This window comes from Delphinapterus leucas, chromosome 1 (assembly GCF_059928025.1).
Source record: "Delphinapterus leucas isolate spDelLeu-1000000601 "Yukka" chromosome 1, BTC_Dleu_Yukka2, whole genome shotgun sequence".
NCBI lineage: Eukaryota > Metazoa > Chordata > Mammalia > Artiodactyla > Monodontidae > Delphinapterus > Delphinapterus leucas.
Window position 1 is genome coordinate 95,182,469 of NC_143129.1, and position 18,385 is coordinate 95,200,853.

At 42.4% G+C, this 18,385-nt stretch overlaps 1 protein-coding gene across 1 annotated transcript in view; it reads right to left on the reverse strand.

Annotated features, from left to right (window-relative positions):
- Positions 1-1,059: 1,059 nt before the first annotated feature.
- Positions 1,060-18,385, reverse strand: part of EEIG2 (EEIG family member 2) — a 144,664-nt gene continuing 127,338 nt past the window's right edge. The window contains exon 11 of the mRNA XM_022584186.3: positions 1,060-2,982. Coding sequence (XP_022439894.1) covers positions 2,955-2,982 — 28 coding nt within the window. The 3' untranslated portion in view covers positions 1,060-2,954. The remainder of the gene's footprint in view (positions 2,983-18,385) is intronic.

Genomic DNA, 18,385 nt, shown 5'->3' on the forward strand with positions numbered 1-18,385 from the left:
AGCCATACAAATGCATACTGGCCAAATGCTAGTCCTGAATACACTGTAATTATCTGTTTATTTGTCATCTTCAGTGACCAGAGAGGGTCTAAGTCTTTCAGCTAATTATTCCCAGCAGTAGGCAATGATTGACACCTTGAGGGTACTAAGTAAATATTTAAAAGAAAACTGACTGCTCACAACACATTTGACACCAAATGCTTGAGGTTTCCCCTGCCCCCACCATACAATTTTCCATCTCTTTGGACATTAACTGAGTCTCCTATAATTTAATTAAATCCTGACACTAACGCCTCAGAGTTAGCACACACTGCACAGGTTAAGGGCTCAGTCCCACAAAACTGCCCAACTTCAGGCACCAGTCACAAGCAGTGGTGAAGTGGAGCAGGACGCTGCGGGGCCCTCCTGGCTACAAGTCCTCTCTGTGCCCCCTGTTTCTTGTTTGTAGGAAATAGGCTTCATTCAGCCTCCTTGACCTTCCCTGAGTTCCTATCACAGCACACAGAACTCAGAGAAACACTTTACTTACTATTACAAAGGATATTATGAAGGATATTATCCTTTATTATAAAAGAATAGCCAGATGAAGTGGTACATAGGGTGAGGTCTAAAAGGACCTCAGTGCAGGAGCTTCTATCCCTGTGGAGTTTGGGGTGCACCAGCATACGGGCACATGGATGTCTTCATCAACCTGGAAGTCCTCTGAGCTCCATTACTTAGGGGTTTTGTGAGGTTCTATTACATTGGGATGCTTGATTAAATCATAGGCCAATGAGGTCAGGAGTAGGGCTGAAAGTTTCAACCTTCTAAATTACCTGATTTGGTTTATCTGACAACCAGTTTGAATCTGAAGCTATCTAGGGGCCCACCTAGAGTCACCTCACTAGCGTATAAATGACACTCATTACACACACACACACAAAAGACGTTCATCATTCCAGAGATCTGAAGGATCTTAGAAGCTCTTGTTTTTGGAACTGAGGACTAAGACCAAAAATTATACAAAAGTTCTCCTGTCACCCCTATCACTCAGGAAATTAACAAGGGTTTAAGAAGCTCTAGTGCCAAGAACTGGGGATGAAGACCAAATATATATATTTCTCAATATATACAATATTCTTGAATGAAGAAACGAATGAATTATTGGTTTTACTTGGTCGGAGAGTAAGACTGATGCAAAGTCTTCAATGAATGTGAGGACAATCCAGGAAGTTAATTTATGTCAGAGAAGGATAGACTTGTCTCTCAAAGACACAGCAGTTTTATTCAAGGGTGGAGGAGTAACCACAATGTAAGATAACATATTCATAAGAATGAACCTGAGTTATTTAAATTATGGTTATTAAGGCATGGGATTATTTTAGAAAAGGCATGTAAATTTCAGAAAAATTTACATAAAATTATTAAAGTTACTTAAGTTTTAAATTATTAACTCCTAGTTATCTGAAAAAACCTTATCTTCATCATTTCACATAATTGAGATGTTGCTGTTAAAAAAGGAGCATAGTCAGTATAACAGTTGCTAAGAGCACAGACTCTGGAGCCAGAATACCTAGATTTAAATTCTGGCTCTATCATTTTAATTTGGGCAAGTCACCTCATTTTTCTTTACCTTTTCTCATCTGTTTAGATGAGGATGTTATTATTACCTACCTCATAGATTTTTTTATGAGTGTAAGCAGCTTTGGGTAGGAAAAAGCTCTTTGCAGGAAAGAGCTCACTACAGGAGGCACCCTTTTGTCTTGCCACTAACCGTAAACCAGGCACCCCCGTGCTATACTCATCTCTGGCCCTAGCACAACTTTCAAATCTTTTGATCGCACAGTACTTTGCCTAACCTGTTGGTTCTTTCCGTAGATCAAAGAGGTAGAAATGAAGAATAAGTAATTAACAGATGACCAGATCTCTTCCCTACCTTCCCCTTCAGTAATCTCGAGAGCAAACTGTGTGAACAAGATAACACCTAAAGAGAGATCATGAGGAGTTTACAAGTCTGCACACAGTGGGGGATGGCAATGACTCTGACCCCCTGTCTCAATGATTAACTGAGGTTACTTCCCTGTTTTCCCTTTGAAAGCTTTCATGGCCCAGCAGAATCTTTGGAGGTGTTTATTGGGGGACGTTGAGCCCACCATCTCCCCAGATTGCTGGCATTCTGATTAAAGGCAACTTTCCTTTTTATCAACACTTGTGAGTATTGATTTTGTAAGAGTCGAGCATTGGGACCCGATTCAGTAACATGAGGATCAAATTTCTTGATATCTGTGTAAGTGCTTAGAACTGTAGCACATTCTGTGGCATTAGTGTTTGCCATTACTATTTTCTAAATAGCATATATATATATTTTTAATATTCTAAATTCACCTTGAAAATGTTATTGCAGTCTTACTTTCTTCCTAAGTCTCTAAGTTAACTTTTTACTTCCTATTAGGAATCTAAATTCTGATACAATGTTTTGCCAGAGACATTTCTGAGTGGTTGCCAACCATACAGCATGGCCACGGTTACAGATGGGAATGATCTACTCAGCAGATGGGTCATAAACTTTTTTTTTTAAATAACATTTGTTTTTAGAATGTCCAGTTGCCTTTCTTCTTGCAACATCTTTTTAAAAAAATATTTATTAATTTATTTGGCTGTGTCAGGTCTTAGTTGTGCCATGCGGGATTTTTTTTTCATGCGGGATCTTTTCGTTGTGGTGCGTGGGCTCTTCATTGTGGTGCACGGGCTTCTCTAGTTGCAGCGTGCAGGTTTCTCTCTAGTTGTGGTGTGCAAGCTTCTCTCTAGTTGTGGCCCACGGGCTCAGGAGTTGCGGCCCAAGGGCTCAGTAGTTGCGGTGTGCAGGCTGAGTTGCCCCACAGCACGTGGGATCTTAGTTCTCCAACCAGGGATCAAACCTGTGTCCCCTGCGCTGGAAGGCGGATTCTTAACCACTGGACCAACAGGGAAGTCCCTCATAAACTTGTTGATAGCAGATTTAAGCTGTTAACAAGAAATAGGAATATTTAGGTTTTATCTCAAACCTTTGAAAATCATACAAGGGGTAATAACTGTCAGGATGAGTCCTTTCTCTATTTGGTCTTTGCACACACATTGCCCCTTCTAAGTGAAATACTTTCACTCACAGTGCTATCGATGGGGCAACCACATATGGCCATGACATCCAATTCACCCCTTATGGCTCTAAAGGGTTTTCAGGAACTGAGGACAAGAGACCAAATATTATTGAAACTACACAACTCAGATGGGATTTGAACCCAGCCAAAATTCAGATTGGAACTCGAACCCACTGTTTTTGTTTTTTTGGTTTTTTTGGTCGCGCTGTGTGGCTTGTGGGATCTTAGTTATTCTACCAGGGAGAGTCCTAACTGATCTCTGGTGGCCTTGGCCGGCAGCATCTTGAAGCAGGATTTCTGTTACCTGGCTAGAGTCAGGCTGTGGGAGTGCTGAATTCTAGCCATTAGACCACCAGGGACAGTGTCCAGTGTCAAGGAAGGCCCTGGCCCACTGGCTTTGTAGAAATGAATTCCCACAAAGAGACAGAAAGTAATGAAACAAATAAAGTGTTTATTAGGAGGAAAAAGGGTACGTGTGAATAGACACACGGGTGGGCTCAGAGATAGAGTTGCACCCTCATGGTAGTTTAAATCACTTATATAGGGCATTTCTTCCAGGTTTCCTCTGGCCAGTCATCTTGTTTTGCCTGGCTCTGAGGCTATATTTGGTATATCTCAGGGTTCTCCCATGTGTGTGGACACATCTCTTAGCCAAGATGGATTCTAGTGAAGAGGTCTATGGGTAGGTTGACAACACCTACTATGGGGTGGTGCCCCCTCACTTTTTGACCTTCAAGGAACCTTTCTGTGCATGTGTACTTGGGAAGGTCTCCTTGACCTTGAGAATGAGAAATATGTGGTCTCTTTATCTCTTATCTGGGCAGGGCTCAGCTTCTCTCTTCTGCTATTGTCTTCACATTGGAGTGTCTGTCCACAGGGGACAAACTCCAGCTGCTCAATCTGGGGCCCATCTATCTACTGCCTCATAACCACTGACCATCAGGGAATTCCCTCGAACCACTGTCTTTTAATTAAAATTACTCACGGGGAGTCAGGACTTACTGAAGTTCAAGTTCTTTATGTCTCAGTGCAGAAGGAATTCAGTGAGAGGCAAAGTGATAGGTAAGAAGTGAATTTATTAATATAGCATGCTTGTGACGGATACAAGTGAGCAGGCAAGAGGCTCTGCCCCAGAGGTAAGTGGGAAAGCAGGTTTATTTAGGGAGATACACACTCCAATAGTCAGAGTTTGGGCCATCTCGGAAGGCGAGAGGTCCTGGGAGATACACGTTCCAAGGACAAGGTTGTTAGGGGAACCACTGACCAAAACCACCCGCCCTGGCCAGGCACGACAGCAACTACTTGCACCTCCTACAACAGGAGGTCCTGGTAAGGACTGCGGAACTAACAAGCTTCCACCAATTGGAAGAATTTGGGAAAGGTCAAAAGGAGAGAGGAGACGCCAGTCCATATGTCCTACCAACCTCCCAGAATCCTTCTCACTGGAATCCATCTTGGCCGAGCAATGCGCATGCCACCAGGAAGGACCCTGAGTCAGAATGATTGGCCAGAGACACCCCGGAAAATAGCCCCATTACCATAAAACCTGAGACTGTGAGCCACGTGGCAGAACAGTTATCCTGGATTCCCTTACCCTCCTGCTCTCCGCCCGGGCGCCCCTTCCCAGTAAAGTCTCTTGCTTTTTCATCATGTGTGTCTCCTTGGATAACTAATTTCTTTTTTTTTCTTTGAATTTTATTTTTAAAAAATTTTTATACAGCAGGTTCTTATTATCTATTTTATACATATTAGTGTATATATGTCAATCCCAATCTCCCAATTCATCACACCCCCACCCCCACCGCTTTCCCCCCTTGGTGTCCATACATTTGTTCTCTAATCTGTGTCTCTATTTCTGCCCTGCAAACTGGTTCATCTGTACCATTTTTTCTAGGTTCCACATACATGTGTTAATATACGATATTTGTTTTTCTCTTCCTGACTTACTTCACTCTGTATGACAGTCTTTAGATCCATCCATGTCTCTACAAATGACCCAATTTCTTTCCTTTTTATGGCTGAGTAATATTCCATTGTATATATGTACCACATCTTCTTTATCCATTCGCTGTCGATGGGCATTTAGGTTGCTTCCATGACCTGGCTATTGTAAATAGTGCTGCAATGAACACGGGGGTGCATGTGTCTTTTTGAAGTATGGTTTTCTCTGGGTATATGCCCAGTAGTGGGATTGCTGGGTTATATGGTAATTCTATTTTTAGTTGATTAATGAACCTCCATACTGTTCTCCATAGTGGCTGTATCAATTTATAGCACCAACAGTGCAAGAGGGTTCCCTTTTCTCCACACCCTCTCCAGCATTTGTTGTTTGTAGATTTTCTGATTATGCCCACTCTACTGGTGTGAGGTGATACCTCATTGTAGTTTTGATTTGCGTTTCTCTAATAATTACTGATTTTGAGCAGCTTTTCATGTGCTTCTTGGCCATCTGTATGTCTTCTTTGGAGAAATGTCTATTTAGGTCTTCTGCCCATTTTTGGATGGGTTGTTTGTTGTTTTAGTATTGAGCTGTGTGAGCTGTTTATATATTTTGGAGATGAATCCTTTGTCCTTTGATTCATTTGCAAATATTTTCTCCTATTCTGTGTGTTGTCTTTTCATCTTGTTTGTAGTTTCCTTTGCTTTGCAAAACCTTTTAAGTTTCATTAGGTCCCATTTGTTTATTTTTGTTTTTATTTCCATTACTCTAGGAGGTGTGTTAAAAAAGATCTTGCTGTGATTTATGTCAAAGAGTGTTCTTCCTATGTTTTCCTCTAAGAGTTTTATAGTGTCCAGTCTTACATTTAGGTCTCGAATCCATTTTGAGTTTATTTTTGTGTACGGTGTTAGGGAGTGTTCTAATTTCATTCTTTTACATGTAGCTGTCCAGTTTTCCCAGCATCACTTATTGAAGAGACTGTCTTTTCTCCATTGTATATCCTTGCCTCCTTTGTCATAGATTGGTTGACCATAGGTGCGTGAGTTTATCTCTGGGCTTTCTATCCTGTTCCATTGATCTATATTTCTGTTTTTGTGCCAGTACCATATTGCCTTGATTACTGTAGCTTTGTAGTATAGTCTGAAGTCAGGGAGTCTGACTCCTCCAGCTCTGTGTTTTCCCACCAAGACTGCTTTGGCTATTCGGGGTCTTCTGTGTCTCCATACAAATTTTAAGATATTTTGTTCTAGTTCTGTAAAAAATGCCACTGGTAATTTGATAGGGATTGCACTGAACCTGTAGATTGCTTTGGGTAGTATAGTCATTTTCACAATGTTGATTCTTCCAATCCAAGAACATGGTATATCTCTCCATCTGTTTGTATCATCTCTGATTTCTTTCATCGGTGTCTTACAGTTTTCTGAGTACAGGTCTTTTACCTCCTTAGGTAGGTTTATTCCAAGGTATTTTATTCTTTTTGTTGCAGTGGTGAATGGGATTGTTTCCTTAATTTCTCTTTCTGATCTTTCGTTGTTAGTGTATAGGAATGCAAGAGATTTCTGTGCATTAATTTTGTATCCTGCAACTTTACCAGATTCATTGATTAGCTGTGTAGCTTTCTGGTGGCATCTTTAGGATCCTCTATGTATAGTATCATGTCATCTGCAAACAGTGACAGTTTTACTTCTTGTTTCCCAATTTGTATTCCTTTTATTTCTTTTTCTTCTCTGATTGCCATGGCTAGGACTTCCAAAACTATGTTGAATAATAGCAGTGAGAGTGGACATCCTTGTCTTTTTCCTGATCTTAGAGGAAATGCTTTCAGTTTTTCACCATTGAGAATGATGTTTGCTGTGGGCTTGTCATATATGGCCTTTATTATGTTGAGGTACGTTCCCTTTATGCCCACTTTCTGGAGAGTTTTTTTTTTTTTTTTTGCGGTACGCAGGCCTCTCACTGTTGTGGCCTCTCCCGTTGCGGAGCACAGGCTCGGACGTGCAGGCTCAGCGGCCATGGCTCACGGGCCCAGCCACTCCGCGGCATGTGGGATCTTCCCGGACCAGGGCACGAATCCGTGTCCCCTGCATCGGCAGGCGGACTCTCAACCACTGCGCCACCAGGGAAGCCCCTGGAGAGTTTTTATCATAAATTGGTGTTGAATTTTGGCAAAAGTTTTTTCTGCATCTACTGAGATGATCATATGGTTTTTATTCTTCAATTTGTTAATATGGTGTATCACATTCATTGAGTTGTGTATACTGAAGAATCCTTGCATTCCTGGGATAAATCCCACTTGATCATGGTGTATAATCCTTTTAATGTGTTGTTGGATTCTGTTTGCTACTATTTTGTTGAGGATTTTTGCATCTATATTCATCAGTGATATTGGTCTGTAATTTTCTTTTTTTGTAGTATCTTTGTTTGGTTTTGGTATCAGGGTGATGGTGGCCTCATAGAATGAGTTTGGGTGTGTTCCTTGCTCTGAAATTTTTTGGAAGAGTTTGAGAAGGATGGGTGTTATGTCTTCTCTAAATGTTTGATAGAATTCACCTGTGAAGCCATCTGGTCCTGGACTTTTGTTTGTTGGAAGATTTTTAATCACAGTTTCAACTTCATTACTTGTGATTGGTCTGTTCATATTTTCTATTTCTTCCCGGTTCAGTCTTGGAAGGTTATACCTTTCTAAGAATTTGTCCATTTCTTCTAGGTTGTTCATTTTATTGGCATAGAGTTGCTTGTAGTAGTCTCTTAAGATGCTTTGTATTTCTGTGGTGTCTGTTGTAACTTTTCCTTTTTCATTACCTATTTTATTGATTTGAGTCCTCTCCCTCTTTTTCTTGATGAGTCTGGCTAGTGGTTTATCAATTTTGATTCTTACCTTCTCAAAGAACAAGCTTTTAGTTTTGTTGATCTTTGCTATTGTTTTCTTTGTTTCTATTTCATTTATTTCTGCTCTGATCTTTATGATTTCTTTCCTTCTACTAACTTTGGGTTTTATTTGTTCTTCTTTCTCTAGTTCCTTTAGGTGTAAGGTTAGATTGTTTATTTGAGATTTTTCTTGTTTCTTGAGATAGGCTTGTATTGCTATAAACTTCCCTCTTAGAACTACTTTTGCTGCATCCCATAGGTTTTGGATCATCGTGTATGCATTGTAATTTGTCTGTAGGTATTTTTTGATTTCCTCTTTGATTTCTTCAGTGATCTCTTGGTTATTTAGTAACGTATTGTTTACTCTCTATGTGTTTGTGATTTTTACGTTCTTTTCCCCTGTAATTGATTTCTAATCTCATACCGTTGTGGTCAGAAAAGGTGCTTGATATGATTTCAATTTTCTTAAATTTACTGAGGTTTGATTTGTGACCCAAGATGTGAGCTATCCTGGAGAAGATTCCATGTGCACTTGAGAAGAAAGTGTAATCTGCTGTTTTTGGATGGAATGTCCTATAAATTTCAATTAAACCTATCTGGTCTATTGTGTCATTTAAAGCTTGTGCTCCTTATTATTTTTTTTTTATGTTGGGGGTAGGAGTTTATTAATTTATTTTTACTGTGTTGGGTCTTCATTTCTGCGCAAGGGCTTTCTCTAGTTGTGGCAAGTGGGGGCCACTCTTCATTGCGGTGCGCGGGACTCTATCGCGGCCTCTCTTGTTGCAGAGCACAGGCTCCAGAGGCGCAGGCTCTGTAGGTGTGGCTCACGGGCCTAGTTGCTCCGCGGCATGTGGGATCCTCCCAGACCAGGGCCCAAACCTGTGTCCCCTGCATTAGCAGGCAGATTCTCAACCACTGCGCCACCAGGGAAGCATGAAAGCTTGTGTTCCTTATTAATTTTCTGTCTGGATGATCTGTCCATTGGTGTAAATGAGATGTTAAATCCCCCACTATTATTGTGTTACTGTAGATTTCCTCTTTTATAGCTGTTAGCAGCTGCCTTATGTATTGAGGTGCTCCTATGTTGGGTGCATATATATTTATAATTGTTATATCTTTTTCTTAGATTGATCCCTTGATCATTATATAGTGTCCTTCCTTGTCTCTTGTAACATTCTTTATTTTAAAGTCTATTTCATCTGATATGAGTATTACTACTCCAGCTTTCTTTTGATTTCCATTTGCATGGAATATCTTTTTCCATCCCCTCACTTTCAGTCTGTATGTGTCCCTCGGTCTGAAGTGGGTCTCTTGTAGACAGAGTATATATGGGTCTGGTTTTTGTATCCATTCAGCAAGCCTGTGTCTTTGGTTGGAGCATTTAATCCATTGACATTTAAGGTAATTATCGATATGTATGTTCTTATTACCATTTTCTTAATTGTTATGGGTTTGCTTTTGTAGGTTCTTTCCTTCTCTTGTGTTTCCCACTTAGAGAAGTTCCTTTAGCATTTGTTGTAGAGCTGGTTTGGTGGTGCTGAATTCTCTTAGCTTTTGCTAGTCTGTAAAGGTTTTAATTTCTCTGTCGAATCTGAAGAGATCCTTATTAGGTAATCTTGGTTGTATGTTCTTCCCTTTCATCACTTCAAATATGTCCTGCCACTTCCTTCTGGCTTGTAGAGTTTCTGCTGAGAAATCAGCTGTTAACCTTATGAGAGTTCCCTTGTATGTTGTCATTTTTCCCTTGTTGCATCCAATAATTTGTCTTTAATTTTTGTCAATTTGATTACTATGTGTCTTGGCGTGTTTCTCCTTGGGTTTCTCCTGCCTGGGACTCTCTGCACTTCCTGGACTTGGGTGGCTATTTCCTTTCCCATGTTAGGGAAGTTTTCGGCTATGATCTCTTCAAATATTTTCTCGGGTCCTTTCTCTCTCTCTTCTCCTTCTGGGACCCCTATAATGCACATGTTGTTGCATTTAATGTTGTCTCAGAAGTCTCTTAGGCTGTCTTCATTTCTTTTCATTCTTTTTTCTTTATTCTGTTCTGTGGCAGTGAATTCCTCCATTCTGTCTTCCAGGTCACTTATCCGTTCTTCTGCCTCAGTTATTCTGCTATTGATTCCTTCTAATATATTTTTCGTTTCAGTTATTGTATTGTTTATCTCTGTTTGTTTTTTCTTTAATTCTTCTAGGTCTTTGTTAAACATTTCTTGCATCTTCTCGATCTTTGCCTCCATTCTATTTTTTTTTTGTGTGGTACGCAGGCCTCTCACCGCTGTGGCCTCTCCCGTTGAGGAGCAGAGGCTCCGGACGTGCAGGCCCAGCGGCCATGGCTCACAGGCCCAGCCGCTCTGCGGCATGTGGGATCCTCCCGGACCAGGGCACGAACCCGTGTCCCCTGCATTGGCAGGCAGACCCTCAACCACTGTGCCACCGGGGAAGCCCTGCCTCCATTCTTTTACCGAGGTCCTGGATTATCTTCACTATGATTATTCTGAATTCTTTTTCTGGAAGGTTGCCTATCTCCACTTCATTTAGTTGTTTTTCTGGGGTTTTATCTTGTTCCTTCATCTGGTATAAAGTCCGCTGCCTTTTCATTTTGTCTATCTTTCTGTGAATGTGGTTTTCCTTCCCCAGGCTGCAGAATTGTAGTTCTTCTTGCTTCTGCTGTCTGCCCTCTGGTGGATGAGGCTATCCGGATAATTCATTTCTGATTGTTAGACAAGAGCCCACTCTTGGGCCCTGGAAGGGGTCCCCCTTCTTGCAACAGAATGAGGTCCATCTCAAAAGGCTTGAGACCAGCCTGAAATATGGGGGTGGTTTGCTTTTATGGGCCGGGTAATTTCATAGGCTAACGAGTGGGAGGATTATTCCAACTATTTTGGAGAAGGGGGGCGGTTCCAGGAATTGGGCCACTGACCACTTTTTGGCCTTTTATGGTCAGCCTCTGAACTGTCATGGTGCCTGTGGGTGTGTCATATAGCTAATCAATTACACTGAACAGTATAATGAAGCTCAAGGTCTACTGGAAGTCGAATCTTCTGCCATCTTGGGCCTAATCGGTTCTAAACAGTTTTTGTTGTATCCTCAAAGGATAAGTCATTCTTTTAAAGGTTGTGCCCTGCCCCCTTCTCTCCTGTCTCATTATGACAAAAGATGCTCCCATTGCTCAGGAAATTCTAAGAGTTTTATGAACTGTGAGCCAAGAACCCTGGACACAGACCATGTATGTAAGCACATAGGCTGGGGGGTCCCTGGAGATAGAGAACCAGGCATGGCTTTCTTAACATAAAAGAAGTCATTCTGAGATCTAAGTCTGGCCACAGTGCTTGCCCTCGAACAGTTCTCAGTAATTAATGATCTTAAGGGAAGTAAGGGAATGCAGGAACAAAGGGAAAGCAGTCAAGAAATAATAGTTCAAGGGTAAAACAGAGTCCCAGTTCCTCCTCAAGGATATACATTACAATCTGATACAGTCTTTGAGTTCTGCGGGAACTAAGGCCCCCACCCCAGGTGGAGGACAGAATGATGATGTTGGCCTTCCTGACTTTAATCAACTAAAGCTTGGACTCTGTTGACCTTTGCCCCAATTCTATGTTGAATTCTCCTCTGCTCAAGCCCCTTCATGAATATACATGCGCCCTTAGCTTAAAACTTCCCCAACTTTGCTGTTTGGGGAGACACAGCTTTGGGAAAGGTCCCCGCTGTTCTTCAAGTAATAATAAGTCCCTCCTTCTCCCCATCTTTGGCTTCACTGCGTCTTTTGGCTCGACAACCACCAAAGGCAGACGCAGTTTTTGGGTAACAGCCTGGGAAATGATATCATTCCTTAGGTTCTGATCAGTCTGGGGTCTCAGCCTGCAGTTACCATCCTCCACCTGCATGGGGACCTTAGTTCCTGCAGAACACAAATATAAGTAACAAGCCTCTTAATATGGGAGGTCTGGGGAGTGGTAAAAAGATTGGTGGGTTTTGGATTATTTCTGGAACCACACCTCTGGTCCTATAAAGACCAGATTTGTAAAACAAGGAGAGTTGCTTTTATAATTAACTTTTTTTTTTTCGGTACGCGGGCCTCTCACTGTTGTGGCCTCTCCCGTTGTGGAGCACAGGCTCCGGACGCGCAGGCTCAGCGGCCATGGCTCACGGGCCCAGCCGCTCCGCGGCATGTGGGATCCTCCCGGACCGGGGCACAAACCCGTGTCCCCTGCATCAGCAGGCGGACTCCCAACCACTGCTCCACCAGGGAAGCCCGAGAGTTGCTTTTAATTCCTCAAAGAATTGGGTGGCCACTTCAATGATATCAAAAGACTGACATACCTTTCACCTATATTGGAATGTTTGACTTTCCCTCATTTAGCTTAATATATTCCTGTTAACGTGGGATGGGCACCCCACTGTAAGATACTTCATCAATCCTGTCACCACCAAATGTTCTCACAGACCTATGAGGGGTGCAGGTGGTGTTTAGGGATTCCCACACAAATAGAATTCTGGCTGTCTGAATGATACCCAGAACAGTTCTGGGATTGGTGAGTAAATAAGAATTCTCTGCACTCATGACCTATATGTCTTTTTCCTTTTAAAGAAACACTGGCATTTTATCTCCTCATGTCCTGGAAACTGTCAGCAGACTCCCAGGGCAAGAGTGCATTCCAAAGAGACACAAAGGAAAGAAGTTGTTTTAGGCAGTATGTTAGGGGTCCCCAAGGTCCCCCTCAGGTTGGGTATCTCACTAGGAGCACTCACAGGACTCAGCATATGGTGGTACCGATGGCTCATCCTTATTCTAAAAATGTTCGCCCTCAGTGCAGCAAAGCCAACCTACTAACACCAGGTTGTGGTGAAGGAAAGTACGGAGTTTATAGCACGGCTGCATGCAAGGGAGTAGGAATGTTCATCCTCACAGCATGGCATCTGGATTCTAAGAGACAGGAAGTAGAAGTTGCCAGTTTCTTAACACCTGGGCCTGAAACTGACACTTCAGTATTCCATTCATTGGCGAGATCACAAAACCCAGCCAAATTCAAAAAGAGAATAGACCTCACTTTTCAATAGGCACGTCAAAGAATTTTGTACACCTTAATCTGTCACAATCTTCCTCCTGGCCACAAACTGTTTACATTCCTTTTACATGCGAAATACAATCACCTTCTTTCAAAACCTTCAAATATTTCAGCCTGTTTTGAGCATCAGGCTCAAACTGGCATCCAGGCTAACTTTGGGTCATTTAGTTCATGTCAGACATCTATACCTGCTGGAATAGAACAGCCATAAAAGGGACTTCCCTGGTGGCGCAGTGCTTAAGAATCCGCCTGCCAATGCAGGGGACGTGGGTTTGATCCCTGGTCCAGGAAGATCCCACATGCCGCGGAACAGCTAAGCCCGTGCGCCACGGCTACAGAGCCTGCACTCTATGGCCCACGTGCCGCAACTACTGAAGCCCCCGCACCTAGAGCCTGTACCGTGCTCTGCAACAAGAGGAGCCAATGCAATGAGAAGCCCGTGTATCGCAAGGAAAAGTAGCCCCTGCTCACCGAACATAGAGAAAGCCCACGCGCAGCAACGAAGACCCAAGGCAGCCAAATAAATAAATAAAAATTAAAGAAAAGAAGAGCCATAGAGAGGACCTTTAACTGTCTTTTTCACTCAAACCAGTACTTGGTGCACAATAGGCACACAATATCCACTTATTGAATAGGTAATCTTATTTCTCATTTTTCAACTGAAAAAATTGACAGAGAGGGTAAGTAAATTTCCAAAGTGTAGAAAGTAATATCCAAATTAGGATTTAAGGTCTATTTGACTTAAAACTCATTCTGAAAAGGTATAACGTGGCCTGTATCTCAGTGGCACTTAGAATCTAGTGGAGGAAGGTAAGATTAGGTATGATGAGAAAATGAGATGACAAAGGGTAAGCTACAATATTGGCTGTGGGAAGGAACAGATGCAACTGACAGCTTGAAGAGGTCAAGGTTTGGTGATTGTCCAAATGTGGGAAGGGTGGAAATGGCTAGAGCCAAGGATGATGTTCAGGCTCTGAGAGAGTGGGAGACCAAGAGAATGATTAAATAGGCAAATTTGGAGAGGGAGCTGGAGCTGGACATGAGAATTCAATTGTATAAATGAGCCAACCAGCAGGCAAAGCAAAACCTCTAAATCCAGGAATCCTATACAGATCATTTGTTAACTTAAAAAATTTTTTTCTTTAAATATTTTTAAATTGAGGTAAAATACACATGAAACTTATCATTTTTAAGTGTATAGTTCAATGGCATTAAGTACATTAACATTGTTGTGGGACTTCCCTGGTGACTCAGTGGTTAAGAATCCGCCTGCCAATGCAGGAGACATGGGTTTGAGCCCTGGTCCGGGAAGACCCCACATGCGTGGAGAAACTAAGCCCGTGCGTCACAACTACTGAACCTGCGCTCTAGAGCCCGTGAGCCACAACTACTGAGCCCACGTGCCACAACTACTGAAGCCCACGTGCCTAGAGCCCGTGCTCCACAACAAGAGAAGCCACCGCAATGAGAAGCCCGCACACTGCAACTAGAGAAAGCCCACATGCAGCAACGAAGACCCAACACAGCCAAAAATAAATAAATTAATTAATTAAAAAAACAAAAACAAAAAACCCCACATTGTTGTCCAACCATCCCCATCATCCATCTGTAGAACTTTTCCATCATCCCAAACTGAAACTCTGTTCCCATTAAACAGCAACTCCCAATTCCCTCCTCCAGCCACTGGCAACTACCATTCTTTTAGGTAGCTAGTCAGACGTGGGCAGGTCCCCACCCCGTCCTGTACGGGGTCATCTTTCCCTCCCCGACCTGGACACTGGTGATCAGAACATGCCCAGAGATCCTCCCTTTAGTGGTCAAGGACTGCTAGGTTTCCAGCCTTATCAGGACCAAGCTAGATAAAATCTGCCAGCATAGGTTGGCGCAGGAGCACCAAGACCTAAAATGTGACTCAAAGTAACCCGGGTTCATTATGCCTTATTTGTAATAAATTAGCATTGTGATTTTTGCCCCCCAACGCCCCCTGCCATGAGTTTCACTTGGGTGCTTAAGGGTAAGCACCTGCACACAAGGAGAAAAGTTGTATAACCTAAAGCTGTCAATCAACTTGTCAGTCAAATGACACAGGACACAGAGAGGGACTTTCCACCACTCTTTTTTTTTTTTATGCGGTACGCAGGCCTCTCACTGTTGTGGCCTCTCCCGTTGCGGAGCACAGGCTCCGGACGCGCAGGCTCAGCGGCCATGGCTCACGGGCCCAGCCGCTCCGCGGCATGTGGGATCGAACCCGTGTCCCCTGCATCGGCAGGCGGACTCTCAACCACTGCGCCACCAGGGAAGCCCTCCACCACTCTTAAAAACAAACCCTACCCCCATTGTGGGGCTGCATCTGGTTCCCAGACAGTCTTCTCTCATCCTTTCCTGGGAGTGTACTTTCACTTTGCTTAATAAAACTCTTGCTGCTTAAAACTGCTTTATGTCTCTTGTCTGAATTCTTCCCCTTGAGAGGACAAGAACCGAGGAAATCGCTGTTCCACTGGTGACAATTCTACTTTCTGTCTCTATGAATTTGACTATTCTAGGTATCCTGTAAAAATGGAATCATACCAAAGGGGAGGAAAAATAATTTTTCCTTTACACTTCTGAGTTCTTGGCTGAGATTCCCTGTAATAAAAGATGGATTAACAAGAGAAAAACAGATAGTTTATTAACCTGTATACCTCCTGTACACTGGGCTATACCCAGGAAGAATGGAGTCTTAACCACTGGACCGCCAGGGAAGTCCATCAAATCAATGTCTTCTTTCTCCAGTGATAAGATTTCATGTGATTTAGTCATCTTTCTCTGCCAGGTACAGAGGGAGAGACATCCTTACACATGGAGCTTTCCTTTATAAACGTAAATTTCCATTTCAAAAGGGTAACTTCTACTATGTTTTCAGAGATTCTCCTATGATTGCTGTTTCTTTAAACAATCAGCTTAAAAGAGGCCTTATGCCAAAGAGGCATATTTTGGGGTGCCATATTCTTCTACCCTTCATTCCTGCCTTTGAAACTTCCCCAGAAGCTGAGTTGGTAGATTGTTTTATATCTCATTGAACTAGTCTCTTAATCCTGAGAATAGGTCAGTTGAATTAAAGAGTTGGATCTCATTTCAGGAGACAGTGATGCAGGTGGACTCCCAAAGTCAGGCCTATATGGTGCAAGCAATCATGTATTTAATAAGAGACATTACAATGGAAACAAAAGAAAAACAAGGTTAATGGTTAGAACAGACTATAAACAAAGGTTTTGAGTCCAGGGAGTAGTTAGTCGAGAAGATTTCTAGATGTTAGGCTTGAAGCATCTTCAGTCAGAATGAGGAGAGGCAGTGACAATCTGACAGATTTTCCTGTTATCTCTGGTTGATGTCATAAGGTGTTCCAGTGAACTTTCTGAGTGGCTCACAGAGCAAAAAGCACAAAGTTTGTCTGGACATGAGCTGTTGAGGCGATTTCTCTGAAGTTTATATCAAGTCATCCAGCTTCAGCTTTCAGAGCTTTGAGAAAAGGGCAGTTTTTGTTCTTAGTGATTCCAAGTCAGAAGAGTGGGAGAAATGTGGAAATGTTAGCTTGGTGACTCAGATATTGGAGAAACCTAGAAGAATTCAGGATCCAGTCCAATTTGTAGGTAGATGACAAAACCTCAGAGGCAATGAACAGGACTGGAATCCAGTATCCATAAAAGTGCTCTACTGAAAATTATTTTTCAGGGAAGGCTTTATAGGGAAGACGCCAAAGCAAAGCAAGGAAATTACTTGAGTGGCTATAGCTTGTTGACAAAGAAATGCAGAAGGTTGCAAATACGAAAAGAGTTTATTTGGGGTCTTAGGAATTGCAACGCAGGAGACACAGATTTGGGAGTTCCCTGGTGGCCTAGGGGTTCGGATTCCTGGCTTTCACTGCCGCAGCCTGGGTTCAATCCCTCGTTGGGGAACTGAGATCCCCTAAGCAGTGCGGCCAAAAAAAAAAAAAAAGAAAAAAAAAGAGAAACACAGATTCGGGTAAAACCCAGTGTTTTGGGGAAGAGAGAGTCACACACAACCACGAAGTCGTTAAAGTTGTCTGGCAAGAATTATGATTGACTGGACACAAGAAAGGAAATATTTGTCCTTAAGGGATACTCTTTCAGGAGTTATTTTAGGGTAAGGGTCCAATAAATATCTTGAATTTCTGGAACATTGGGCAGATGTTCTGGTTGCCTGTGTTAAGACAACAAATGGTCTAAGTTCAGATTCCACCCAGGCTGAGATGTGCATTAGTCATACTTCTTCAATGGCCTCCAGGCTCCATTTCAGAGAGCTCTCTTAGCAATACCCACACCATTTTTTTTTTTTTTGTATTTTTAATTTTTATTTATTTATTTATTTTTGGCTGTGTTGGGTCTTCGTTTCTGTCCGAGGGCTTTCTCTAGTTGCGGCGAGCGGGGCCCACTCTTCATCGCGGTGTGCGGGCCTCTCACTATCGCGGCCTCTCTTGTTGCGGAGCACAGGCTCCAGACGCGCAGGCTCAGTGGTTGTGGCTCACAGGCCCAGTTGCTCCACGGCATGTGGGATCTTCCCAGACCAGGGCTCAAACCCGTGTCCCCTGCATTGGCAGGCAGGTTTTCAACCACTGTGCCACCAGGGAAGCCCTACCCACACCATTTTGTTTTTTCTTTCACAAGCGTAAGCTGGTGCCTTATTTGGGAAAGTCTGCTTGCTTATGATTGGTTGTCCTTAGGTTTCCATTTCTTAACACTAAGGCATTTGCACACTTTGGTTTTGGTTTGCTTATACAGGCTTTTCAGGGCACAAGAACCACCTCGTCAAATGGCCTCCTCATTTAACTAATTTAAAAATACAAAGAAGTGGAATTAACTTACTAACGTTTGAAGGTCCTATTTATATATTCTGTAATAAGGAATATGCTCCTTCATGGAAGGCTATTGGTTAAAACTTTTGTTTCCTAGGGCCAACAGGAACCTCTCAAACATTGAAGCTTCCCATAAGTTACAAACTTTTTCCTATGAGACTAGATACCTCAACATACCAAAAATAAAAACTTTGCAATATATCTTTGTGATACCCCAAAGGGGTCAGCATTGTGCTTTGCATGTAGTAGGGATTAAGTGTTTGAAAATATATTATTTCTGAATATATTATTTATGGTATGTTAACGGCTTATTAATTCATTAGTAAAACCAGATTGATTCTTTTAAAATAGGACTAAATCCCCCCCCCACAAAAAAAAGACAGCTTCGCTTCTCCTCTCCTCATTAAACTCTTCCCTCACGTACAACAAAGAAAGAACTTATTTATGAAGTGTTAATCTGAATTTCTGCAAGGGACAGGGGACCTGATACAGTAACTTTTCTAAGAGATCAGTTACTTGCGTGCCCAGCATGCGGTAGTGCGGG